This window comes from Eptatretus burgeri, chromosome 18, assembly GCF_056783735.1.
Source record: "Eptatretus burgeri isolate ZD-2024b chromosome 18, Ebu_testis_v1, whole genome shotgun sequence".
Lineage (NCBI taxonomy): Eukaryota > Metazoa > Chordata > Myxini > Myxiniformes > Myxinidae > Eptatretus > Eptatretus burgeri.
In genome coordinates this window covers 46,414,482-46,441,664 of record NC_140978.1, presented here as the reverse complement: position 1 = coordinate 46,441,664, position 27,183 = coordinate 46,414,482, and the positions used below count along the sequence as shown (strand labels likewise).

At 47.7% G+C, this 27,183-nt stretch overlaps 1 protein-coding gene across 6 annotated transcripts in view; it reads right to left on the bottom strand.

Annotated features, from left to right (window-relative positions):
* LOC147009039 (GRB2-associated-binding protein 1-like) overlaps positions 1-27,183 on the bottom strand; it is a 94,334-nt gene that overhangs the window by 14,071 nt on the left and 53,080 nt on the right. For 3 of the 6 annotated variants that reach the window (XM_085864139.1, XM_085864141.1, XM_085864140.1), the window contains exons 3-8: positions 26,753-26,921; positions 6,174-6,411; positions 5,891-6,013; positions 5,109-5,505; positions 4,578-5,013; positions 4,326-4,425 (exon numbers count right to left, since the gene is read on the bottom strand). In XM_085864139.1, the coding sequence (XP_085720265.1) occupies positions 4,326-4,425; positions 4,578-5,013; positions 5,109-5,505; positions 5,891-6,013; positions 6,174-6,411; positions 26,753-26,921 (1,463 nt within the window). The remainder of the gene's footprint in view (positions 1-4,325; positions 4,426-4,577; positions 5,014-5,108; positions 5,506-5,890; positions 6,014-6,173; positions 6,412-26,752; positions 26,922-27,183) is intronic. The other 3 variants (XM_085864142.1, XM_085864143.1, XM_085864144.1) reach the window with 2 other exon arrangements.

The following is a 27,183-nucleotide window of genomic DNA, read 5'->3' as shown; positions in this document are numbered from 1 at the left end:
TGGCCCTAAACTCTCTCGGGATTAATCCTGACCCGGCCCGAAATAAAATAAAAGTGTATTTCATATTAATAGTGCATCTTTGTAATTTTTTTTTTCATTGTAAACTTGACTTTTAAGTATTCGGACTTCTGGCATGACTGTCTTTATCTCATTTGAATAAAACCGAAATAGATTCATTGATTGATTGAAACCCTCATCTCATTGTTTCACAGGCAGGTTGAGGCATCAATGTGTGTGTCGTCCCACGGATGAACGTTAAACTGGAGGACCGTGTGTACCTTCCCATGGATGAACGTTAAACTGGAGGACCGTGTGTACCTTCCCACGGATGAACGTTAAACTGGAGGACCATGTGTACCTTCCCACGGATGAACGTTAAACTGGAGGACCATGTGTACCTTCCCATGGATGAACGTTAAACTGGAGGACCATGTGTACTGTCCCACAGATGAACGTTAAACTGGAGGGCCGTGTGTACCTTCCCATGGATGAACGTTAAACTGGAGGACCATGTGTACTGTCCCACAGATGAACGTTAAACTGGAGGACCATGTGTACTGTCCCACAGATGAACGTTAAACTGGAGGACCGTGTGTACTGTCCCACAGATGAACGTTAAACTGGAGGACCATGTGTACCTTCCCATGGATGAACGTTAAACTGGAGGACCGTGTGTACTGTCCCACAGATGAACGTTAAACTGGAGGACCATGTGTACCTTCCCATGGATGAACGTTAAACTGGAGGACCGTGTGTACTGTCCCACAGATGAACGTTAAACTGGAGGGCCCATTTGCTCAGCATTGGTCATTATCAAAGGTTAAAAAAAAAAATTATCCCACAGGTCTTTCACGAAGCGGAGGTGAGTCATCACTATTACACCGAACAAATTACAAATCCCTGCACCTTCAGTTGAACATCAGGCCTGGCCAGCCAGTTCGTCAAAGACTGGGGCCAAAAAACGTTCCCCAGCCACCCCACCCCCCCCCCTCCACCCCCAAGAACATACAAAATAATTGGGCCATTAAGGAAGTCGTCGCATCATCTCAACAAGAAAGTCCTTCATGTCAAGTTTCTTTAAATGGAAATAAAACTGATCGTCAGATGTTTCTCTGTCTTCTTCCACTTACAGTGATTTATTTTCCTTGTCCAACAAAATTTACTTTCAACATGAAGTTCACTGTAAAATAGAGGTTTTTTTTGTTGGAATGTGAATATTTGAATAACTTCTCTTTTTCTTAAACTCGTGGGCCTGTTGATCCATTGGACCAAATTTTCATCGATCTTCAAGGCCTTGTTGCATACCTGCCTGCTGTACTGTTGAGCATTGGTTTACCTTGGTTTTGGTGTGTCACATTCCATATCAGAATGCTCCAGTAGACCTCCACAAAAAAACATGCCTCACACACAGGTCGTCCATTTATCGAAGATGATCACTGATGCAACGACATATCTGTGATCACAAAGCGATCACCAATGGAAAGCCTCCCCCGGCGTCCGCGATGCAATGATGGCAACATTTTTTTTCGGTCCACCACACGACCTTGCCCTTCAACATTTAGGGATGGGGGGTAAGTTAATAAAATGTGTGCCATGGACAATCTATCCACAAAACTCAATATTGTGGAAATCGGAGGAAAATTATTCAAGTTATGATCAAAAAAGGTTTTTTTGTTAATAATGTCACAATCCGAAAAAAGTAAAAAGTAGCTCAAGCACCCGAAACAAATATCAGGTACACAACGTCACTGCAGGTACACTAGTATGATGCAAACACAAGTTGGAAAGCCAAGCAGTCTTTGAAATTCCGTCTTGGCAAAATTGAGCGATGACAAAAAACAAACGCGTTATTTTTTTTCAGACCGACATTTGACCTTGACCTTTAACCCTGAGGGGTAATGATGTAATCAAGTGTAAATGTGCCTTGCTCTACGCTATCTAGAGAGGGGAATTTTGTTCCGATTGTACAATAATTTGTAGAGTTTTGGTGAAAAAAAAAAATGTTCCTACAATTAGGCCATGACCTTGAAAATTAGGTCAAGGTCAAAAAAGTTATGTCAACCCCGCTTAGTTTGGAGTTACTTTATTGATGCAAAATTTCATTCCGACAGTCCCAGCCGGCTCCGAGATGCAGATCTGACATTGGCAGAAAAAAACCTGAATGGTGGTTTAGTGCTCCGATGGGTTGAAGAACCTCTGAGGTACACTTAAAAATTGGGGGGGGGGGGCACCAAAAGCAGATATAAACCCCACAACAGGTATAAGCATCCCCTTATCATCTTATAGTATAGGCTTAACAAAGACCTCCCTAATGTAAACACAACAAAGAAAAATGGCAAACATGGTACAAGAAAGATCATGTGCTTGCGGTTAGCGACCAGCTCATGCGTACATCCAAACAGTAATAAAGGGTTATCTACATATTACATACGCAAAAATGACTCATTTCGAACACCACCCTACCACTCCCTTGTTCCACCATATTATTTTTGTCCTCTTATCTTCTCTTCCTTCCAATTAGTTTATCATTTGGAAGGATAGCACACGCAGGTTAACCAGCAATAACCACTCGGATAACAAACACAAACAGTACAACAGACCTTGGTCCCACCTGTACCTGCCCTTTCTCTCAGCTGTCTGAACCAATCTACTCTCTTCTTTATACAATTTCCACTTTTGAATCGATCCACTCAATTGCTAATTCTGGCAGACTTCTGAAATGTTCAACAAAATTGTCACGATTGTGAATTGTGATGAAAACTAAAATTACAAACTGCGCCTCGACTCTGTGTCTTTTGCACCTGACAATGCGGAGAAGGTCATTTCAACCCTCGACTCGGACCCTGAAATTGGACCGGACGGCATCAGCTCACGTGTCCTAAAAACCTGCTCTGCTGCTGTTTCACGTCCTCTCTTTTGCCCTTTTCACCTTATCATTTTGAGGTGGGTCATCTTCCATCTGCTTGGAAATCCATCAACACTAAATTACACTAAAAGGTGCAAAAACTGAGTCCCTCAACTACAGACCTTTCAGCTTACTTCCAGTCATCACCAAGGTCATGGAATTCATCATCACAGCCGATAAGAAGTCCTTCATTTTCTCCAACAACCTCATCTGAGATCATCAATTCGGATTCAGACCGTGTCACTCCACCTTGGACATGCTGCTTTTACTCACCCGACAACGGATGGGGGTCCTCGATGTCAGACAAGAGATCAGGGCCGTCTCTCTGGACATATCTCGTGCTTTTGATACAGTCGGGCATTCTGCCTTGCTTTCCAAACTGTCTGCCCATGACATCCAAGGCTAACTCCACACATGGCTTACTGACTTCATCTACTCGAGCAGCCAACATGAGGTTCTCAATGGAATCCCTTGATATCTCTCTCCCCGTCAAGGCTGGACTGCCCCAAGGCAGTGTTCTGGGCCCAGTCCTATTCTTGATCTGCATCTACAATCTTTCTGATTCTTTGGAAAATCTTCTTTCTCTATTTGCTGATGACTCCGTCCTCTGCCGCGACATCCCTCATCCTTCACACAGGTGGGCTGCAGCATCCTCCCTCTCTTCAGACCTTGAAAAAAATTCTCCCCTCTGCTCTGGCTCCCCTGCCTCACACTTTGCTCAGCTTGACTCCATGGAAACCAAGGCCTTCATGATTAATTATTGGAATCTCTCATGATGCAGCTAAGTCTATGGGCCTATCAATTCTCTATCACAGACAGGTCAGTGTGGCCTATTCCCCCACCTCCTTTGTGGTGTTGCACCCTCTCCTCTTTCTAAGCTTTGTCTCCCCCAGGTATCTGCAGGGTGCATACGGTCCACCAACAACCCCCTCCTGGTGAAAATCCCAAAATCCAAATTATCTGATCACCTCCACTTATTTGTTCCTCCTTTTTTCCTCACCTGTGGAATATAAATTCCACATTATCTTCAATCTCATTCTGTCCTCCAGGTCTTCAAGACAGCTGTTCACCACCATTTCAGATCATCCCCAATTCAAAACCATGATCTTTTCTACCCTCATGAACCCACCACCCCCCCCCCTCCAAAAATTATTTTTTGCTTCTGTATCCATATTATCCACCCTGTGCGTTCTCCATTACACCTCATCGTTACCCACATCCCTTGTTTGTCCATCTCCGTATATTTTTTCCCCCTCAGCCTCGCTGTTGGCGTTTCCCCCTTCTCTTTCTACTGTTCTTTTTGTTCCGTTGCGTCCGGATCCGTTCTGTGCTCGAGCTCTTCCCCAACCCTTGGCCCTGCATACAAAAACAAAGAAGCTGTGGAGGCAAACACAATGAATCATGAAAAAGGTGCACTTACTCTGGTCGTGAAAAAGTGCGGCTGATGGGCGATGTCACCGGAACAAACATTGGAGAATCTGGTGCTGTCTGAGCATTGAGATCCATTGGGGGTGGTTTTCCTAGGAAGACAAAGAAAGGTCAGAAGAGCAAAACAAATGAGGGTGAGGTGTGGTGGCGGGATGGTGTGCAGCTCGTGTACTCGTAGTATGCAGAGTGATCATTTGTGGTGTTTGAATACGTGTCACTTGAAACAGACAAAACTCATGCCTACCTGTTGCATCATTACCTTTACGATCAGGCTTGAGCTGGCGGTTAACTGGTGGGCGCTGAAGAGTTTGTTGGGAAGTACTCGGAAGCTGAGATTGCGATGGAGAGCAATTGGAGGTGCGAGCCAGTTGGGACGACGATGGAACTCTGATGCCATGGTTGGTTGTACCAGTCATGGCCAAGCGGAGGGATAAGCTCGAAGGAGAGGCTAAACTACGACTCGGTGGGGGTGGAACCCGGCATCCAGAACTCGGCAGCTCACTAGGCCCAGGGCTCATGGGCATATAGTTATCCAGTGGCATGTCGACAGGGTACGAGGCAGGAGGTGACGGGGAGTTTCCACAAGCTGCTCGAGGCATGAGTGGGGAATTGGTCCCCATGGGAACATAGTTGTCTTCAGAATCCGGACTAGATTCGTATCCAGGGCTCGTCAGGCGACTCTACAGAAAGTGACAAACAGAAAAAATGTCAAAAAAAAACATCAATGGGAAGGAAGACCCATTTGTCATTTAGACCATTTTCTACCCTTACTTACCAGTGATGCGCTGCCATTGATAGCTTCAATGGAAGAAACAGCACAGGCCCTGGCCTGCCCACGTCTTGGTCCCCTTGCAGACCCCTCCATAATTGACACAGTGTTACTCCGCGGAGCTGGAAGCATGGCTGAACCACCCGTCCTCCACACGCCAACCCCGTCACTGTCAGACGCTGCTCGTCGACCCCGATCTTCACAACCACCAGGAAGAAAGGCAGACTTTGGGGGTCTCGGTGGTGCGTACCGGCTGTACATGGAAACGGTGGTTCCACCACCCACTGGCTCATCGCACAGCCTGCGTTGCCCGATTTGTGATGTATGACAAGGTCCCGAAGGTAGCTTGTGGCTAGGGAGGTTGTCATTGAGGTCAGCGGCACCTTGCTGCCCTGGTACCGCACTTCAGACAATGGGAAAGAAAAGTGGGTTAACGAATGAGGTCTACGAGTTGAGGCAAGATCATGAGATAATGGATGAAGAGGTACATTTAGTATGTTTTGTTATAGGTCACCATTGCATTTGGAACTCTTATTGGCAGCAGAGAATAAGACAGAGTGTGAGTAGGCATACAGAATAACACGCCAAGCGCAAAACCAATAGAAATTCCAACACATGAAGCACGGATAGGAATATGGTGTGAGCAGGCCACACGGGAAAGCATGAAATGGGTCCCAATATCATCCCACCAAGTGGACCAACTAAGAGGCAATGGACAGAGTGGAAGATGTCATCAGACAAATGAAACAGGGAAGCTATTAAGAGATCCTTAATACTGCTCCACTCACTCAGTCTCTAACTGGAAGCTTTCACACAGTTCCAGCAGTTCGTAATCTTCATCCTCTTTCCCCTTACTCTCCTTCTCTTCGTATGATTCGTCATTTCCCATCGCTGCACCAACCGTTCGTGCACTACCCCGCAACACAGTGTTCCCATTACACTTTTCGTTTCGCAAGACCATAAACTTTCCCAATGATGCTCTCCAGAGCAAATTACCCATCATTCTCAAAACAAAGTTTACCTTCATTTGTTAAAACAAATCTGGACGGTGTCACTCGAGCACACACGTACCTTTCCTTGGCCGTCACAAACTCTGTGAGCCAGAGGTAATCTCCTTGGTCCACATCAGTCGTCTCCCTCGGAGCGGGAACGGGAGCCACGACGTTATCCGTGAAGCTGGTGACCAGTTGAGGTGCATACTTTGGAGGTGAGGAAGTTGAGCCTTCGACAAGGAGGCAGCCGGAACGGGGCTGTGGAGGTGTAAGGCCTGTGGTAGTCGCTTCCGTTGGGGGTTGCACCTTCAAAGATTCTACAGGGAAGGGGTAATGAAAGGACTGCATCATAAACTTGTCATAATTATTAAAACTAGCAGCCTGGGAGGAGGTAGAGACACCCAATGCTGCCTGGCTGGGTGAGTTTTTCCAGGTGGTGGTTTCAGGACGTGTTGGACATTGAAAAGTTACTGAGTTATTGGCCTCATGGTGGTTACCTTTTGCTGCGGGCCGGTGGCAGCACTGCCTGATCTCAATCCACCCTTTATAGCGGCCATTGGTGGCCTCAAGATGGATGCGGGAGGATAAAACCTTCTCCAGGTTCTCAAGTACCAACACCCAAAAGGTGGGACCTCAAGATGCTACGGTCCGGCTATGAAAGAATAACGTACAAACACACAAATGCACAAAACAACACAGAGACACTTAAAACATTTATAACATTGCGGAAATAAATGTTGATTTGCTTTTTGGGTGCACATGCATTCCATGCCCAATGACAACTTTCAATTGGCCATCTCGCCAGGTCAGGTCAAGTGTGGAAGGATGCGCCAGAGCAGCGCGTCACTGCGTCCACTTTCCGCCGGTACTCCAGGGGCCTCCGTCTGGCCATCCCCCAGGCAGATGCCTGGCCATTCCCCATCTCGTTGAGATGCTGATCAACCTGCTGCAACCACGAGGCACATGGTCGGCACATTGGCCTCCTCCACTCACGAGGCTTCCTCTATGAGAGAAACTGGTGAGCAGCATCAGTGTCACGAAAATGAGCCACATGTCCTTACAGCCACAGCTGACGCTCACAGACGAAACAGGTAAAAAATCTCATCAAAGTCTCTCTCAGCAAACCCTCGTTGGACACAAAGTCCGGCCAGCGAGAGCCAAAGATTCTCCGAAGAGACCTGGTACCAAAGGAATTAAGTCTCCATCTCAGATCCCTGGTCAGAATCCAAGTCTCACATCCGGAGAGCAAGACTGGAAGCACCGAGGACCTGAAGACTCAAACTTTCGTCCTCTTGCACAGGTACCGACAGCACCACACCCCATGGTCCAGTGAATCCATGACTCCACAGGCCCGACCCAGACGTCTGTTGACCTCTGGCTCACAGCCAGCAGAGACATGAATATCACCGTCAAGGTAAGTGAATCTCTCCGTGACCTCAACATCCTCACCCCAAACAGGTACAGACAGGATATCAGCATCCAAGATGTCATTGAAAGCCTGGATCTTAGTTTTGACTCAGGAAACCCGTAATCCCAGTAGCTATGACTCCTCATTCAGCGCCTCAAGGGCCCCCAAAAGGATATCCAGTCTCCGCAAAGATGACTGCATCATCTGCAACGTCATGGTCACAGATCTTGACATTCCCAAATGATGCACCACAGCTTGATCTCTCCAACATCCTCCCCAGAATCCAGTCCATGTAAGCACTGAAAAGTGTGGGGGCAAGTACACACCCCTGACAAACTCCAGTAACAACCGGAAATAAGTCAGAGATGGTACCGCCACATCTCACAGCACTCTCAGTAGCACAGAACTGTATCCAATGACATGAGTACAGCATTTCCACAATCCTTAAGAAGTTCAGCATGGATGCTACAGATCCCAGGAGCTTTACCCCCATTTCAACCGGTTCACCGCAGCCTGTGTTTCCACAAACAAAAGGTGGATCACAGTTGATTGGAGAGTCAGCAATAGGGATAGTAACTCCCCTGACATTCAACTCAACAGCTGGTGGGTCAGCCTGGAACATCCGCTCAAAGTAACCGGCCCAGCAGGACTTCACTTTAGACTCCTCTGTAAAGAGCCCTACACCCTCCGCTGTAACTGCAGTACTTCACTGCAGTACACGGGCTTGGAGGAAAGCAATGCGCGAATTCCCCTGTAAGCAGGACGAGAATCACCTGATCACAGGTGATGCTCTACCCACCCCCACCCCCCTCCACATATTCCTCGCATATAGGTCTCCGTGTCCACCCTCAGTGCATGTCGTTTTATGCCTCAGCTCCCTGAACAGCTCAGCTCTGCCATAAAGCCTGGCCCTGCGACGCTGGTCAATTGTATCCAGTTTCCCTAAAGAGATAAAATTCTTTTTCGCCCCACGGTAAGCTCCAAGTCATCCACCGGCACCATCAAGGATGGTGGTCTTGAAGGCACTCCACAACTCTGCAGGATTCCCCAAAGCACCCAGACCCCCCCCCAAATCCCCACTCAACCACTCAACCTGTTTGCAAACTCCTCAGCTACCCTCTCATCCTTGAGCTTGCGAACATGCAGCCTAGGCTGGGATGGTACCATTCTCATGGATTTAAGGCACAACTTAAGATTTGCGACAAGAAGCCGGTGCTCAGTATTGAGGAACTGAGCACTCCGGTAGACCCTGCAGTTCTGGATCATCCTCCAACGACCGTCAATGAGGACATGGTCAATCTCCTTTGCCACACCGCCAGCGTTGGAATACCATGTCCACCGATGAGCTTGTGGGCGCTGAAACCATGAACCAGCCACCCTAAGTCCATGACTTTTTAAAAAGTCAAGGAACTTGGTGCTATTCAGGTTCACAGTTCCAGACCCATGGGGACCAACACACACCTCATAACCATCCCTATCAGTTCCAGTCGATGCATTGAAATCCCCCAAATCTAGAAGAGTATCTCGTCTGGAGCACTGATCAACCACAGACTCGAGTGTGTCACAGAATGCGTCCTTCACGGTGAGATCACTCGCCTCAGTCGGAGCATAAACAGAGACCAAGGAAATGTCACCCAAGGAGTGACGAATCCTTCGTCTCATAAAACAGTCGTTGACCGGTGTTACCTCAATTATTATCATTGGAGTCAGCTTATTGGACACAGCGACAGCAACTCCTTGGGCATGGCAACCATCAGAGCGACCAGACCAATAGTCGGTGTAACCACCCGCCATGATCGCGCCGCAATCTGGTCAGATGATAACAGAGACAGGTGATCATCTTCTCTTCGGGATAGGACATTCCAGGCACCCACCTTAAGGGACCGCCTCAGGTTAACCCAAGGAGACTGCTGTCTGGTGGACGACACCTCAGCACCACTCTGCCACACACCACTGCAACATGACCCTGGAAGTTTACCCCGTGGTTTTCCTCCTGTCATCAAGGAATGGGGGCCACAAAGGATTTGCTCCAATCCCATCATCCGGTGAGCTACCCAGCGAAGGGCAGCGTCTTACAGGCCACAGCGACCACGGCAAAACCATTGCAATGCACCCCGTGAACAAAACACATGGCATTGTGTGTCCATGGCAATGCAGTGTTTGTGTGTTGTACATGGCATTTTGAAGGATTTTGTCCCCGGTGGATTAATTATCACTGAACAACAAATTTCAAAAAAAATTTTTTACTGGAGATGTGTAAAGTGATTTAGACTAATTTGGGTACGCTGATTTCAAAAATCATAACCGTTTTGCTGTATCACGTCAGGATTTTCAGGAACAGAAATATTCCCATTGCCTAGAAGTCAGGATTTCAATGAAATTTACAAAAATTCATTTATTCATTTATTTCATCATGAATGCTTCAAAATTATAGAAATTACAGAAAAACTCCACTAGAATGTAATTAAAAATGTTTTAGGCATTTGGCTTTGCGTTTGTGCTGCTCTGTGTCAGTTTCACGATGCAGGAACCAGCAGAAATCGCCCATCATGTTCGGGTTGTGCCGCCCTTGGTAACGCGTCTCCATGAGTGAAATCTCTTGGTGGAATCGCTCGCCGTGCTCGTCCGAGACTGGTCCCAAGTTGTCAGGGAAGAAGTTCAGGTGCTGGTGTAGGAAATGGATTTTCAGGGACATCCTGGAGCCAAGTTTCCTGAAGGACTCCAGCAGCTGCTGCACTATTTCTTCATAGTTGTCCGCGCGCTCGTTCCCCAAGAAGTTGTCCGTCACAGCTTTGAAGCTCCTCCACGCTGCCAGCTCTTTGGGGTTTAGAGTTGTCGGAAAAGTTTCGTCCTTCATAATCTGTCGGATTTGCGGTCCAACAAAGACACCAGCCTTGATCTTGGCCTCCGACAAGGTGTTGCCAAACTTTTCCTTGAGGTATAAAACCCACGCCCATTCAGATCCATTGCCCGTACAAAACTTTTCATCAAGCCGAGCTTTATGTGGAGTGGTGGAAGGAAAACCTTGGCTGGGTCGACAAGGGCGACATGCTTCACGTTGTGTCGACCAGGTACATGCTCTTTCGCTCTTCCCAATCTTTCTTCGTCCAGTGATTTTGTCGTCCTCTGCTATCCCAGAGACAAAAGAAGCACATGTATTTCGTGTAGCCTGACTGCAGCCCTAACAACAGCGACACCACTTTCAAGTCTCCGCAGATGTGCCAGTTGAAGTCATTGTACTTGATGGAATCAGGCAGCTGCCGCATAGTCTCAGGTCTCTGTCATGCCGAACGCGTGAGCCAGTGGGACTGATGGTTTCTCGTTGCCATTGTGGAGCAAAACAGCCTTCAAGCTGTTCTTCCCGAGTCGATGAAGAGGCGCCAGTCTGCAGGATCGTGATCACACCCAAGTTCTTTCAACAGACCGTTGATGTCACTGCAGAATGTCATCGTGTCTTCCATCTCAAAGAACTCAGCCATGTCTCTGTGACGTGCTCTGAACAAGGATATCTTGGTGTTAGGTTCAAGTAGATTCCACTGCTGCAGCCTTGATCCAAGCAGCTCTGCCTTCGCCTTTGACAGCGAGAGATCTCTTACAAGATCATTTAAGTCTCCCTGGTTCAGAAGGTGTGATTCTTGAGTGTCGGGTTCAAAAGGTTCATCATCACCATCCTCTTCACCACTGCTTACAGCTATGTTCTGATCAGCTGGAGGTGTTGGAACGGGGTTCTCGGCCATCATGAGGCACAGGTTTACGAGCAGAGACGCAGTCAGCGTACTTGATGTGACCTTTATTCTTCTTGTTGAAGCCGGCGATGCTTGTGCAGCAGAAATAACAATCATCATGATGATTCTGCGGCTCACGCCATATCATGGGCACCGCAAATGGCATGCTCGCGCTTGCCCACCAACCACTGAGTCAAGGTTGTGTGACAGCTTGTGCAGCAGATGTGTGGTGCCCAGCTCTGTTCTTGGTCCCCCACCTTACACCCGAAGTAGTGAAAGTAGGCGGCCTTCATTTTCACTGCTGTAGATATACTTCGCTGTTGATCTTTTTTGGTATACCGACCACAGACATAACAGAAGTTGTCAGGATGATTGGTACAGGAACGCCTACTCATCTTTATCTGAAAGAAAGAAATATAACACAAGTTAACAACAATTGTACGAAATAGACATGTTAAAGACATATGTAAATTTCATTGAAATCCTGACTTCTAGGCAATGGGAATATTTCTGTTCCTGAAAATCCTGACGTGATACAGCAAAACGGTTATGATTTTTGAAATCGGCGTACCCAAATTAGTCTTAATCACTTTACACATCTCCAGTAAAAAAAATTTTGTTGTTCAGTGTTATAAGCACTATATAATGCGGCACATTTCATGCACAGGGATCTGCTATTAAACGTTTTAGATTTCATTTGATAGTTATCGAAGGGAAACGTGAACATCATCAAAAACGAAATAAGATGTGACGTCACACGTATATCGACGTAGCACATCACAGAGGCATCAAGTTCCGCCCTCCGGACGGGGATAACCGGCTTCACAAGGGAGTTTGCAGTTTCGATCACAACAACAGTCGTGACTACTCCGACTACTTATTACGACTACTCCGACCCCAAGACGTGGAAATAACAATGAAATCTCTGTGCCTGTAAAAGTTTCACGTGGAAAATTCGACCAATGATATTGTGAGATTGTTTGTTTCCTCCTTGACCAATTGCCTTGTTTCTGAGAGACATCGTGTTCTGCGACGTAATGATACAAAATAAGCACGGCTTTCAAAATTCCTGACATTTAGATCAGACCAAGCTGTAGGAGTGGTTTTCTTATCTACGGAAACAGCTTCTTCTTCTGTCCTTGTGAAAACACTACTGTCTGTTCAAAAGGAAGGTACACGACCAACCTGGTAATGCAGCAGCTCATGTCATGCAATCGATATTAAGATCAGAGGGGCAACACCCCCGGATGCTCACCTGGTAGCGGCTGGATAAGATACCCAGGGAACCACTGGATCTATATTGTTATGGTTGTGGGGATAGATGGAGGAATTTAATAGGGAATTTAGGATTAAATTGAGTTGTTTGGTCCGTGGACGTGTAGGAGACATCTCGATGTAATTAAGTAGGGAAACTGTGAGCTTAAGTGTTACATGTCACCACACGGGGGGGGGGGGGGGAGGGCGGGGTGCGGTGTTAATTAGCGAGGGAGTAAGAATAAGTTTTCCCAGTATGTAATTACCCCTCTGTGACTTTTTCCAATGTTTTTGTATTTCAAGATCGGCAATAAATGTGGGGAAACGCGTCCCTAAAACAACTACAAGCAAACATGCCGAGCAGGCAGAAGCCCCGCCTCCAAGGGTGACGGCAGGCGAAGTCACGTCCCCGAGGCTGATTATCGATGGGCGTGACGTGACTAGCCAGGCGTGCCGAGCAGGCAGAGGCCCCGCCTTCCCGAGTTTTCATGCGAGCAAGCCATGCCCTGGAGGAGAAAACAGTGGTTCGGGGTAGGTGTCAGTCAGAGGAGAGTGGAGTTCAGGGAGAGTGCACGCACGAGGCAGAGTTGATTTCGGAAGAGAGGTTGAGTGTGGAGTGAAGGACGCACGCGGTTGAGAAAGAACGTACAGTAGTTATGAGATTACCTGCAAGAACAGGGCTTTACGGCTGGCTTCCCTTCGATGCACGAATACGATGGCACGATCCTTGTATTCGTATTGAGGAAATTTGGCTCACGTTGTGGAGCAAGATCCTGGACTTTGGCTCTTGGTTGGGTCATGAGGAACAGACCCCAAGCCTCGTGTATGTCAAATAGCGGGTCGGTGTCGCCAGCACCGCGACAGTACTAAACATACCAGGTGCTCACCTGGTAGCGGTTGGATAAGATACTCAGGAAACCACCTGTTGGCATGGATGACCCACAAAATATGTAACGAAGAAGGAAGTAAATACCTATGCATTTTTTTAATGCCATAAACAAACTTGAGTACATCACGGGTGATGAAGGTTGTGGTCAAGTTTCATCGGAATTGTGTATGTGGTTTCGGAGAAGAAGTTGAAATTATTTGTGGACGGACGGACGGACGACGCACCATCCCCTAAGCTCCCCGGAAGTGAGCTTAAAAAGGAAAACACCGCTTCATGTACTCCAATGGATTGTGTTGTAACAAAGGGTTTGATCTCATCGTGATCCATGAGGTCTTCTCGAATCAAATTGGGACAACAATATCTATGTGCGTGTGCGTACTGTATTTGATGCTCTTAACCGTCGTACATACTTCCACATTGATGTGACATCATGGTCATATTTTGCAAACAGACAAGGATTGTTTGGCACAACAAAAGCATCACCACTCTCCCTGGTTTAAAACTGTACGTTGAACCTTCCTCGTGTACGGGACTTAGGAAACGCATCTCTATCCAAGCTGGTCTGGTTGCTTGGAATGTTTTGAAATCTCTTCTGGCATATTCCATTTTTCGAGCATATCAAGTTTGGGTGGATATCTCCGCGTGGACCATGAACCATGTGTCTCTTCAATTTTTCATCGAGTTCTGAAAATAAAGCAGGATTTGGAACCTCAGCCGGAACTACAGAATCTCCATGTACTGGTGTTCTTGGTTGATCAACATTTAAAAAGAGAACCAGAAGATGGACATGTGGTACGCCGCACTTTTTGAAACTACCATATGAACACGAGCTGCAACACCACCAAGAATGTGTTTGTTGAACAGGTCCTGTTACAGTTCATTGAGCTTCAGAGGGAACACCCGGGAATCAATGTCCGGTCGATCATTGGGTGTTTGCCTTGGAGGGAATTTTGCCAAAACATCTCGTCATTTCGGGTTTGCCGTGAAGGTTACAAAGATGTCTGGCTTTCTGTGTTTTCTCACAATTGTCAGAGCATCCTGAATAATGCACAAATGGATTTGGCTGTTGAAGATCTTTTGGTACAAGTTCCATGACATCACATTCCGTGCCTTCATTAGCAGGAAGCTTAAATCCTTCTTGCAGTGCTTGGTGTGAGTCAAGTGCACAAAGTTCATCAAATGTCCTCTGCTGTCCTTCAGGAGGATCCAAACAACTGGTAGCATGATCGACTTACCCACGTATAGTGAGTGAGCACCCTGGACCACGCCCAAGAGCTCTTGTCATGTGGCCATTCCATGATGACATCACAAATGCATTATTGTCATTTGGAACATAAGAATGGAGATTTTTTGGACACGTCGCTCTCACCTGTGTATAAATCAACTACTGCTGCTGAGACATCGTGGAACAATAAAACTAGGCGGTGTAAGGAGTGAGCAGGGCGACATTGTTCGTGGGATATTCATCACAGCCTTGATAGATGTTGAATTGTGAATGATATACAAGAACACACGACGAGGAAGATCAAATTAAAAACACAAAATGGAACGCCCATCTATCTAAATATATATATATATATATATATATATATATATATATATATATATATATATATATATATATATATATATATATATATATATATATATATATATATACTAATAAAAGACAATGTGTGTGTGTGGTTGGTATTTCCATATATTGGTTCCAGAAAGTGGAATGAAGCCCTCCCAGGTCTCAGTGTGTGTGTGTGTGTGTGTGTGTGTGTGTGTGTGTGTGTGTGTGTGTGTGTGTGTGTGTGTGTGTGTGTGTGTGTGTGTGTGTGTGTGTGTGTGTGTGTGTGTGTGTGTGTGTACATATGTAGGTTTCAGAATGTGGACTGGAGTCCTCCCAGGGTGGGCTCAAAGTATCCACCTTCATTTCGGGGTTACGATTCACGGACCAAGCTGTGAAGTTTTCTGTTCTCAAAGTTTTGTGCCGAGGGCTCTCTTCAGGATCGTCGTTGAGCCCCGGACGGCTTCCAACTGTAGTTTGTTTGTAGTGATTTTCCCAGGGATGGTTTTTAATATCTTTTGTGAGGTTCTTTGTCATCATTCCCATGAGGTTCTTCATCATCATTGGTACAACTTTGGCATTCTTCAGCTTCCAGGATCTTTTCACTTCATGGTTGAGGTCTTGGTATTTGGTCATTTTCTTGATTTCTGCATCGCTTAATCCAAAATCACTGGAATTAACACCTCACTTCGCAATGCCTTCTTCTCTGTTGTTTGCACTTAAGTATGTTATCTGGTCACAATGCTTTGTTTTCGATGATCACACCCGATGGGATCATTAGTTCGTACATGAGCGGTACTTCAATATTTTCAGTGATTGCATTTGGTTCATTTTCCCACAAATTTTCTGGAACGAGGATATCAAAGTTTTTACAAATGTGCCAGCAGATTACCTTACAAACCCTGTTGTGTCGTTGTGTGTACAGCTGTTCTGACATGTTTTTTGTTTTTGTTTCGTGTTCGGTCATGAAGCGTCACATGTCATTCTCTTTGTAACCCCACCTCGACCCCTCACCTGTCTTTTTTTTTTCTTTTTTCCTCCCCCCCCGGCCCACCCTTTCTCTCACTCTCTGTCTCCTCCTCGCTCCCTCCCGCCCCCACCCCTCCTCATAAAATGCAGCACTCTCCTCCCACTCCTCTGTTGCTCTTTCGCTGTCATTGCCTGTGTGTCTCTCTCTCTCTCTCTCTCTCTCTCTCTCTCTCTCTCTCTCTCTCTCTCTCTCTCTCTCTCTCTCTCTCTCTCTCTCTCTCTCTCTCTCTCTCTCTCTCTCTCTCTCCCATCTCTCTCATCTCTCTCTCTCTCTCTCTCTCTCTCTCTCTCTCTCTCTCTCTCTCTCTCTCTCTCTCTCTCTCTCTCTCTCTCTCTCTCTCTCTCTCTCTCTCTCTCTCTCTCTCTCTCTCTCTCTCTCTCTCTCTCTCTCTCTCTCTCTCTCCCATCTCTCTCTCTCTCTCTCTCTCTCTCTCTCTCTCTCTCTCTCTCTCTCTCTCTCTCTCTCTCTCTCTCTCTCTCTCTCTCTCTCTCTCTCTCTCTCTCTCTCTCTCTCTCTCTCTCTCTCTCTCTCTCTCTCTCTCTCTCTCTCTCTCTCTCTCTCTCTCTCTCTCTCTCTCTCTCTCTCTCTCTCTCTCTCTCTCTCTCTCTCTCTCTCATGCACTCCTCCCCTCCACAGTGAATAGCAACGTTGGTGAGGTGTCACTCTCCCCACCTCCCCCTCCCCCTTTCTCTCTCTCCCCACTCCCTTCCTTGCTCCCCCTTCTTCATCCTCTCTGCCTTCTCCCCCCCCACCCTCTCACCATACACCTGCCTCCCCTCTCTCCCTCCCTCTTCCACCCCCCCCTCCCCATTATTTCAGCTCAGCGATGGGTTGTATTTGTTCGTATCTAATGTACAAAGCTCTTTCTAACCATTCATTCACTCACTGATATTAAAGATCTGTGCCTTCTGGGTGACATAGAAAGCTGAAATTTTGCGTACCGGTGGATATCGAAGCCGATACACCAGGAAAAAAAAACCACAGAACCATCGTAAAGCATCCAAAATGAAAATATAAATAAATGAAAAAAAAAAATTAAAAAATCAATTGCAGGTGAGCGACCCGAAACAATGGGGAAGCACGGTTCATATACTTACACAATGTGTAATAACACCTCACATATATATATATATATATATATATATATATATATATATATATATATATATATATATATATATATATATACACATACAATGTGTGTGTGTGTGTGTGTGTGTGTGTGTGTGTGTGTGTGTGTGTGTGTGTGTGTGTGTGTGTGTGTGTGTGTGTGTGTGTGTGTGTGTGTGTGTGTGTGTGTGTGTGTGTGTGTGTGTGTGTGTGCGCGGGACCCACATCTGTTGGAGATCGAATGGGAGTGCTTTGTCACACTCCACACATTTTGGCCTACATCTCCACCCGATGGCACTTGCTTTCTGTTTTTTATGGCGTTTTGGTTTGCATTGGTGGGAACAATCATCTCGGTGGAAAACTGGATTTTGTTCTTTGCAGATTATGCGGTTTCACCATGTGACACATAATCTGTATCTGATGCTCACCATAACAGCTAGAGGGTGCTAATAGCATATATTGTTACGAATTTGGAAGCTGACTGCACACAACAGCCAGGTCCCAAAGATCAGTTATATCGGTAAGTAGTACGTGTTTGTAGTCAGGGTCCTGTCCCTTTGTTTAATGGGTGATTAAATGTTCGTGTGCTGCGGAGTTACTTTGATAGTCAGGGTTTTCTTTTACATTTTCAACTACAACAACAACACCATCGCCTCACTCCATCCTGACGCCATAACGCTCGTGGTGGGTGGAGTTCAATGAAGGACAATATTACTCATCTTCCTGTTTGAAGGGCGGTCCACCGTGATGCCTGCCACGCCCCCCTCCTCCCCCCCCCCGGTCCAATCAGCGGACTTGGCGCCCCTTTTGGCCAATCACAGGGGCAACGAGCGGATCGCGTGCCAAAACCGTCCAGTAAGAAGGGGGCGGGTTACGAGAGGGAGTCCCCTCCCCCCTAGACGGGGAGTGAATAATTGATCGGCGCGATCCGACTGGGGACAGTTGGGGTTTGCCGGTCAGATCGTCTCGCCTCGCCTGCTGGCGCTCGCTGCCTTGTCTGCCCCCATGCTGGTTGGCGTCTGTCTTTCATCCTCCGTCCTTGGTGCTTGGAGTGGCATCGTTGTTGTGGGTTCGAGTCCCGCCGAGCCAGAATGTCGAAGACCGCACGAGGCGGACAGGTCCAAGCTAACACTGGTCTCCAGCTCACCTTTCCTCAAGCTGGAAGCCTTCAATAAAGACCCGACGGGGTCCATTTCTGGGTATCTGTGTGTGCGTGTGCGTGTGTGTGTGTCCGTGGGCCCCGTCTATAAGTAGAACTGTTAAGTGCTGTTTCTTGTACATTATTCACCTTGCTTATTCGGATAACTCTTCCCTTACGTGATCCCCTCGTCCCTCGACTATTGTTAATAAATTCCACTCTTGTTGAATGTCCCAGCTCGTGCTTGTCCTTTCTTCCATTGGTTTGCCGCACTGCGAACGGGAATTAGGAGGCCTCATTGTTGCCGTAATCGTGCATTCGGCCTGGCAGGATTCTGGTACTCTCCGCCCGGGGTACGACTCAGATCCGGCTCGGTAACGGCCCAGATCGCGCAGATGCTGCCGAGGGTGAATTTCCCCGGTAGTTTGGACGACGTGGGTATTTCGGTATACGTATTGAAATTGGCTTTTGACCCTATCCCACGTGATCGACCTATTGGCGATCTTCAGTCTGATAAGGGACCCATGACATTTCGGATTTATCTGAAAGGTACGACCTAAATTGAGGGTGTTTGGTGGAGCCGACTCTACTGCTCCCTCTCACGGTCGTGCTCGCCACCGAGACCTGGCACCACAACAATATATGGTATATCAAGACATAACTGCCATAATTGGGGAGATTTAATAAGACCAAGTCTTTCACAAACCAGTGGGCTGGGTGTATGTCTCTTATCTCTCACACTCTCACACTCTCTTCTGATTCAATTTTAACATTCTTTACACGTGTATGTCAGGTCAGGTATGGGAGCATGTGCCATAACAGCACGTCGCTGCGTCCACTTTCTGCTGGTACTCCAGGGGCCTCCGTCTGGCCATCCCCCAGGCCGATGCCAGGCCCATCCCCATCTCCTTGAGATGATGGTCAACCTGCTGCAACCACGAGGCACGTGGTCGGCCCACTGGCCTCCTCCACTCATGAGACTCCCTCGCTGAGAGAATCTGGTGAGCAGGATCAGTGTCAGGAAAACGAGCCACATGTCCATACAGCCGCAACTGATGCTCACAGACTATGCAGGTAACAAATCTCATCAGAGTCTCTCTCAGCAACCGCTCGTTGGACACAAAATCTGACCAGCGATAGCCAAGGATTCTCCGAAGAGACCTGGTACCAAAGGAATTAAGTCTCCGTCTCAGATCCTTGGTCAGAGTCCAAGTCTCGCATCCATAGAGCAAGACTGGAAGTACCAAGGACCTGAAGACTCGGAGTTTCGTCCTCCCGCACAGGTACCGGCAGCGCCACACCCCATGATCCAGTGAATCCATGACTCCCCAGGCCCGACCCAGACATCTATTGACCTCTGACTCGCAGCCAGCAGAGACATGAATATCACTGCCAAGGTAAGTGAATCTCTCCACGACCTCAACATCCTCACCACAAACAGACACAGACAGGACAGCAGCATCCAAGATGTCACCGAAAGCCTGGATCTTAGTTTTGACCCAAGAAACCCGTAATCCCAACGGCTCTGACTCCTCATTCAGCACCTCGAGGGCCCCCAAGAGGATGTCTAAAGTCTCCGCAAAGATGACTGCATCATCTGCAAAATCAAGGTCCGAGATCTTGACATTCCCAAACGATGCACCGCTGCTTGATCTCTCCGACATCCTCCCTCAAATCCAGTCCATACAAGTGCTGAAAAGTGTGGGGGCCAGTACACACCCCTGACGAACTCCAGTAACAACTGGAAATAAGTCAGAGATGGTACCACCACACTTCTCAGCACTCTCAGTACCAGAGTAGAGTTCAGACATCAGATCGATCAGTTTCGGTGGCACCCCACGAAGACCAAGAATCCTCCAGAGGACATCCCGATTCACTGAATCGAACGCTTTACAGAGATCAACATAGGCTGCAAGCAGCCCCTGCCGAAACTCTCGTCTGCGTTCGGTGAGGACACGAAGGGCAAGGATACGGTCAATCGTTGACCTCTTTGGTGTAAAGCCTGACTGCTCTGGACGCTGGTGCTCAAGCAGATGGTGGCGAACCCTATCGAGAATGATCCGAGCAAAGACCTTGCCCGGCACTGAGAGCAGCGTCACCCCTCGGTAGTTGTTGCAGTCTTGGCGATCACCCTTCCCTTTCCAGAGAGGGACAACAAGGCCCCTCTTCCAGTCAGTTGGGATGATGCCTGTGTTCCAGGCAGAGCACAAAACTGCATGCAACGACACGAGTGCAGCATTTCCACCAGCCTTGAGAAGTTCAGCATGGATGCCACAGATCCCTGGAGCTTTGACTTGTTTCAACCGGTTCACCGCAGCCTGTGTTTCCACAAGCGAAGGTGGACCACAGTTGATTCGAGGGTCAGCAACAGGGATTGTAACACCCTTGACGTCCAACTCGACAGTTGGGGGATCAGCCTGGTACAACCGCTCAAAGTAACCGGCCCAGCGGGCCTTCACTTCAGACTCCTCTGTCAAGAGCCTACCACTCTCTGCTCGAACTGCAGTGCTCCGAGGGATGCGCTTGGATGAACATAATGCGCGAATTCCCCTGTAAGCGGGACGAGAATCACCTGTCCACAGGTGATGCTCTACCCCCTCACAGATTCCTCGCACATAGGCCTCCTTGTCCACCCTCAGTGCACGTACAGTTTTACGCCTCAGCTCCCTGAACAGCTCAGCTCTGCCATTCAGCCTGGCCCTGCGACTCTGGTCAATGGTATCCAGTGTCCCTTGAGAGACAAAATTCTTCTTTGCCCTGCGGTGTGCTCCAAGGCATCCACTGGCAACATCAATGACGGTGGTCTTGAAGGCGCTCCACAACTCTTCAGGACCCCCCAAAGCACCCAGACCCCCCAAGTGTCCACTCAGCCTGTTCGCAAACTCCTCAGCTACTCTCTCATCCCTGAGCTTGCCAACATCCAGCCTCGGCTGGGATGCTACCATTCTCCAGGATTTAAGGTGCAGCTTTGGAGTTGCTACAACAAGCCTGTGGTCAGTATTGAGGAACTGAGCACTCCGGTAGACCCTGCAGTTCTGGATCATCCTCCAACGACCGTCAATGAGGACATGGTCAATCTCCTTTGCCACACCGCCAGCGTTGGAATACCAAGTCCAGCGATGAGCTTGTGGGCATTGAAACCATGAACCAGCCACCCTAAGTCCATGACTTCTTGCAAAGTCAAGGAACTTAGTGCTATTCTGGTTCATAGTTCCTGACCCATGGGGACCAACACACACCTCATAACCGTCCCTATCAGTTCCAGTCGATGCATTGAAATCCCCCAAGACTAGAAGTGTATCTCGTCTGGGGCACTGATCAAACACAGACTCGAGTGTGGCGTAGAATGTGTCCTTCACGGTGAGATCACTCGCCTCAGTCGGAGCATAAACAGAGACAAGGGAAATGACACCCAAGGAGTGACGAATCCTTAATCTCATAATACGCTCGTTGACCGGTGTTACCTCAATTATCATTGGGGTCAGCTTATTGGACACAGCTACAGCAACTCCTTGGGTCTGGTAACCATCAGAGCGACCAGACCAATAGTAGGTGTAACCACCCACCATTATCTCGCCGCAATCCGGTCTCCGAACCTCAGAGAGAGCTGCAATCCCGATGTCCAAACGCTTGAGCTCAGATGATAACAGAGACAGGTGATCATCCTCTCTTAGGGATAGGACATTCCAGGCACCCACCCGAAGGGACCGCCTCAGGTTCACCCAAGGAGACCGCCGTCTGGTGGACGACACCTCAGAACCACTCCGACACACTCTCCCGCAATCTGACCCAGGGATGTTACCCCGTGGTTTCCCTCCTATCATCAAAGATTGGGGGTCCCGAAGGCTTTGCCCCAATCCCGTCATCTGGTGAGCTGCCCTGCGAAGGGAAGCTGTACCGGAGGTACTCCCACGGAGTGGGTTTTCAGATTTTTTTTTGCGTTTTTGCGTTTTGCGGAATGAAGGGTTTTACGGTGGCCGGAGTGCAAATCCTGCCACCAACCTCCTAATAAGAAGTAACCCAACTGCAGGAGGACGTCCGCAGAGACAGTTGGGCACTAGATATGGATGGCCGTTGGCTCACAAGGAGCTCCTCCGCCCTTTGACAGGTTTTGTTTTTAATCCTGCTGGGTGTCCATATCCAAACACCCTCCTCACCAGAAAACCTGGTTGGGGAGACGGTTTAGTCGCCGACAACCCGACCATGGAACAGGTTAGTACAGGTTTACATGGTACCTGTAGCAGGTCACAGATCGAACCTGACCTGACAGCAATAACGTGTATGATTGAAGAGGATTTCTTGCGTACAATCCATGTTGTTTGCTTTCCTGAGAAAGGCAAGCATTTAAAATCTCTTCTGGTCATCAGAGTGATTCCTTGGAAACCAAATGACTATTTTTGTTTATCGTTACCCTGCGCATGTGAAGTGAAAAGCAGGGTAAGGAATTGCTTCATGTCCGTCCATCTGATCAGTTTATATGATCGAGGAACAGCTTATTTAAATTGAATGTTATATTTTGAACACGAATAGGAAAACAAACCTGCCGTCGAACGTTATTTTGTCTCTGAATTTGTCCTGATCACACATGCGCAGAGCAGAGCAAGATAATATTTTACCCTGTCTCTCTGCCTGTCTGGAAGTACAACAAAATTTTAAATCATTCCAAACAGGAAACTTACTGTTTCTAAGGACGTTATAAAGGATACAAACAACAGGCACAGATCACAAACGTCACGTGTTAAATAAGGTGGTGCAATAGGCACTGGGTAAAATGGCGGTAAAACCGGGAATTACTTTATTTATACACCTTTAAACCTCTTTAAACCTTGATCAGAATTATATCCTTGAAGACTGTCAAACAGAGTAGAAAAGAAGCCAGAAAACAACATCTGTCCAACCTCAAAAATGAACTTTCAAACTTTCCCTCCTCTGAAACCTGGTGGCACATTGTCAAGTCTGTATCTGGTGTATGCTCCCCTTCCATCCCTTCCATCCCTTCCCTCTCTTCAAATGGCACCACAACCGACTCCACTTGGAAGAAGGTCAAATGCCTCAATTCAATTCTGTGTTTGCTTCCAAATCTTGTGTCCTCAGCCCATCATTCTCTGTACCCTCCCGACAATGTCATACCCAACTGCTCCTGAATTCTGTATCTTTTGCACCGGAGTAACTAAAGGAGGTTCTTTCAACCCTCAACTCTGCCCTGATACTGGACCGGATGGCATCAGTTCAGTGTCCTAAAAACCTGCTCTGTTGCTCTTGCACATCCTCTCTCTGCCTTTGTCACACTGTCATTTGTCCTCGGCCCTCGGTCATCTTCCATCTGCTGGAAATCCACCAACATCACTGCATTATATAAAAAAATGCGCAAAAACTGATCTCCTCCTCAACAATCCAATCAGCTTCCTTCCAATCATGAGCAAAGTCATGGAATCTATCATCGCAGTTGATGTGAAATCCTTCGTTTTCTCCAACAACCTCATCTTCGATCACCAATTCGGTTTCAGACCACATCACTTGGCCTTGTGCATGCTGCTTCTACTTAACCAACAATGGATGGAGGCCCTCAACATCAGACAAGAGATCAGGGCCGTCTCTCCGGACATATCACATGCTTTTGATACAGACTGGCATTCTGCTTTGCTTTCCAAACTGTTTGCCTATGACATCCAAGACCAACTCCACACATGGATTACTGACTTCATCAACTCTCGTAGCCAACATGTGGCACTCAAAGGAATCCTTTCATCTCCTCACACTATCAAGGCTGGCGTGCCCTAAGGCAGTGTTCTTGGCCCAGTCCTATTCTTGATCTTCATCAATGATCTCTCTGACTCCCTGGAAAATCCTCTCCATCTATTTGCTGATGACGTCACCCTCTGCTCTGACATCCATCATCCTTCACACAGGCAGGCTGCAGCTTCTTCCCTCTCTTCAGACCTAGATAAAAAATCACAAGTTGGTCAAACACTTGGAATACATCCTTTCAATCCTCATAAATCCCACACTCACAATCTCTCTCCTAAAGGACTGTCTGGTAAACCCTCCTTTCTACTTTCTAAACAATCCTCTTGAGGAAGTTCAGTCATTCAAACTCCTGGGTCTCACTATCAGCCATGATCTGTCTTGGGCAAACCATATTTAATTGGACTCCAAAGTCAAGCACCAACGGCAACATCCATCCATCCATCCATCCATCGGGACCATACTCTGTGCAGAGCGTTGGTGCTGCCAAAGTAGTCTCCTGGGCTATTGGGCACAATCCTGGATGGGTTTCCACTCCGACTCAGGATACCAGCATGCTGGCACTCATTTTTCCCGACCTCAGAAGGATGACAGGCTGAGTCAACCCCACCTGGTATTAATTCAACAGCCAAGTGGGATTTGAACTCAGGACCCTAGGATCCCAAGCCCACCACTCTAACCATTAAGCCAACAAGCACCATCATCCATCGTACAAAGTCCTTCCTTGGCACACCTGAACTCCTATCCACCTGCAAGGCTTTCATCTGCAGCGTGATGGATACTGCTCTCACTTCCGTCCTGGTGCCCCTGCCTCACATCTTGGTTAGCTTTACACCATAGAAACCAAGGCCTTCAAGATCATTAGAATGTCCCTGTGAAGAAGCTGAGTCTTTCGGCTTATCACTTGCCATCACAGACAGGTCAGTGGTCTTTCTGTGGGTCGTGTCATGCGAGAGGGTCGTGCCATGAGAGAGGGTCGGGTGAATGTGAGAGAGTCGTGCCATGTGAGAGGGTCGGGTGAATGTGAGAGGGTCGTGCCATGTGAGAGGGTCGGGTGAATGTGAGAGGGTCGGGTGAATGTGAGAGGGTCGTGCCATGTGAGAGGGTCGGGTGAATGTGAGAGGGTCGTGCCATGTGAGAGGGTCGGGTGAATGTGAGAGGGTCGGGTGAATGTGAGAGGGTCGGGCCATGTGAGAGGGTCGGGTGAATGTGAGAGGGTCGGGTGAATGTGAGAGGGTCGTGCCATGTGAGAGGGTCGGGTGAATGTGAGAGGGTCGTGCCATGTGAGAGGGTCGGGTGAATGTGAGAGGGTCAGGTGAATGTGAGAGGGTCGGGTGAATGTGAGAGGGTCGGGTGAACGTGAGTCGGGTGAACGTGAGAGGGTCGGGTGAATGTGAAAGGGTCGTGCCATGTGAGAGGGTCGGGTGAACGTGAGAGGGTCGGGTGAACGTGAGAGGGTCGGGTGAACGTGAGAGGGTCGGGTGAACGTGAGAGGGTCGGGTGAACGTGAGAGGGTCGGGTGAACGTGAGAGGGTCGGGTGAATGTGAGAGGGTCGGGTGAATGTGAGAGAGTCGGGTGAACGTGAGATCGTGAGAGGGTGAATGTGAGATCGTGAGATCGTGAGAGGGTGAATATCTGTGTTCATAAGGGTTAGCCATATGCGACTCTTCAGTGGTGCTGAACTTCCGGATGAGTTGTTTTTTAACGATCTTTAAAATCGTTATTTTATTATAATTGAAGTATTATGCTTGAACACTGCACAGGGTGGTCCTGGGGTGTTTTCAGTTACCAAGCAGTGAGAGAGCGCTTGCCAAGCCAGTCGTTCCTTATCAACAGTTTTGAATGGCGTTGCTTAAGCCACTTGGCGAGTACTCCACAAGAAACTTGATAACTGAACACACCCCTGGTGCTAGCTTAAGATCTTTGTTTCTCGAGTTTGAGCCACTGTCGTTCCGTTAAATCAGACCGGGTGGGTTCACTCCGCCTGCCATCCTTCCGAGGTCTGCAAAATGAGCACCAGCTTACTGGAAACAGGGGACACTGCATCAGCGGTACAGCCACACACCCAGAAAATAATGCAGCCAAGCAGCCACAGACTGCATACTCAATAATAATGCTACATGGGGTATCATGTTCTACGAACTCTCCAATTTAAAATATTTTAATTACATTGATCGAAGTGGAGGTGTGTGCAAGAGTTCATGTTGGAGCTTGTACATAAATGGCAGGTCAAAGACATTTAGGATACAAAACACAAATACATGGTATCTGGGATTGAGTCTGGTTTCCTTACATTGTGGGTCAGGGTTTCAGATGGGAACCCTATCATGCGCAGGCAACCCATTGAATTATTAAGTGAAATGAAACATTAAAGTAAAGAGTGAGACAATGGCAAGCATAATATTTAGTTTGAACAATACTATACCATCTCACTAAAAGTATCCAGAAAAAAAATAAAAAAAACTTCCTATCAGCAGCTGCTACTGCTCTTTCATCCATTCTCACACAGCACCCTTGCCTTTTCCTTGCCCATCCCCTCCTTCCTGTGTTGCTACACTGCAGATGTTCCGTCGGTTTTACTGCCAGCCCAACTACCCTTCAGACAATGACAATATCACCCAGACATTCAAAATGGAATCCTGCACATCCATGGGAACATCAAAAAACAAGATGTTATAGAATGACCAGAATTATCTCTGCTTCCATCCAGGTGATCCGAAACACAAGAACGAAGCGAAGGGAATCCGAATACCGGAACGCTCTCTCACTCCCATCGGTCATCGTGTGCATGACACCATCTCACCGTCCGGGTCTGTCGGGTTGAAGCCACAGACGTCGCAGATGCAGCGCACCCATTTGTTCATCTCCATCTCGGAGTCCGCCACGAGGTAGAATGTCCGATCGCAGGTGCGCAAGTCAAAGATGAAGCTGTTCTCAAACTCCTTTCGTTCAAACTGCAGGCCCGAATCAACCTGCAGTTCACGACGCTACTTACTCATACATTCATTCATTCACTATTCAAGTCATTCTTCCCAATGATGTGCGATGACTTTGTGACACTGGAGTCTAGACAAAGCTCAGCCAAAACAAGGATGCCGATCAAACATCAAGGACTCATGTTGATCATTTGCCAGAGAGAGAATGAGTAGATAAATCGGTGCACACTTTAGGTATAATTACCGACACACAGGGTAGAGTTGTGAAAGTAAAATATCAATGATCCACAGACACATC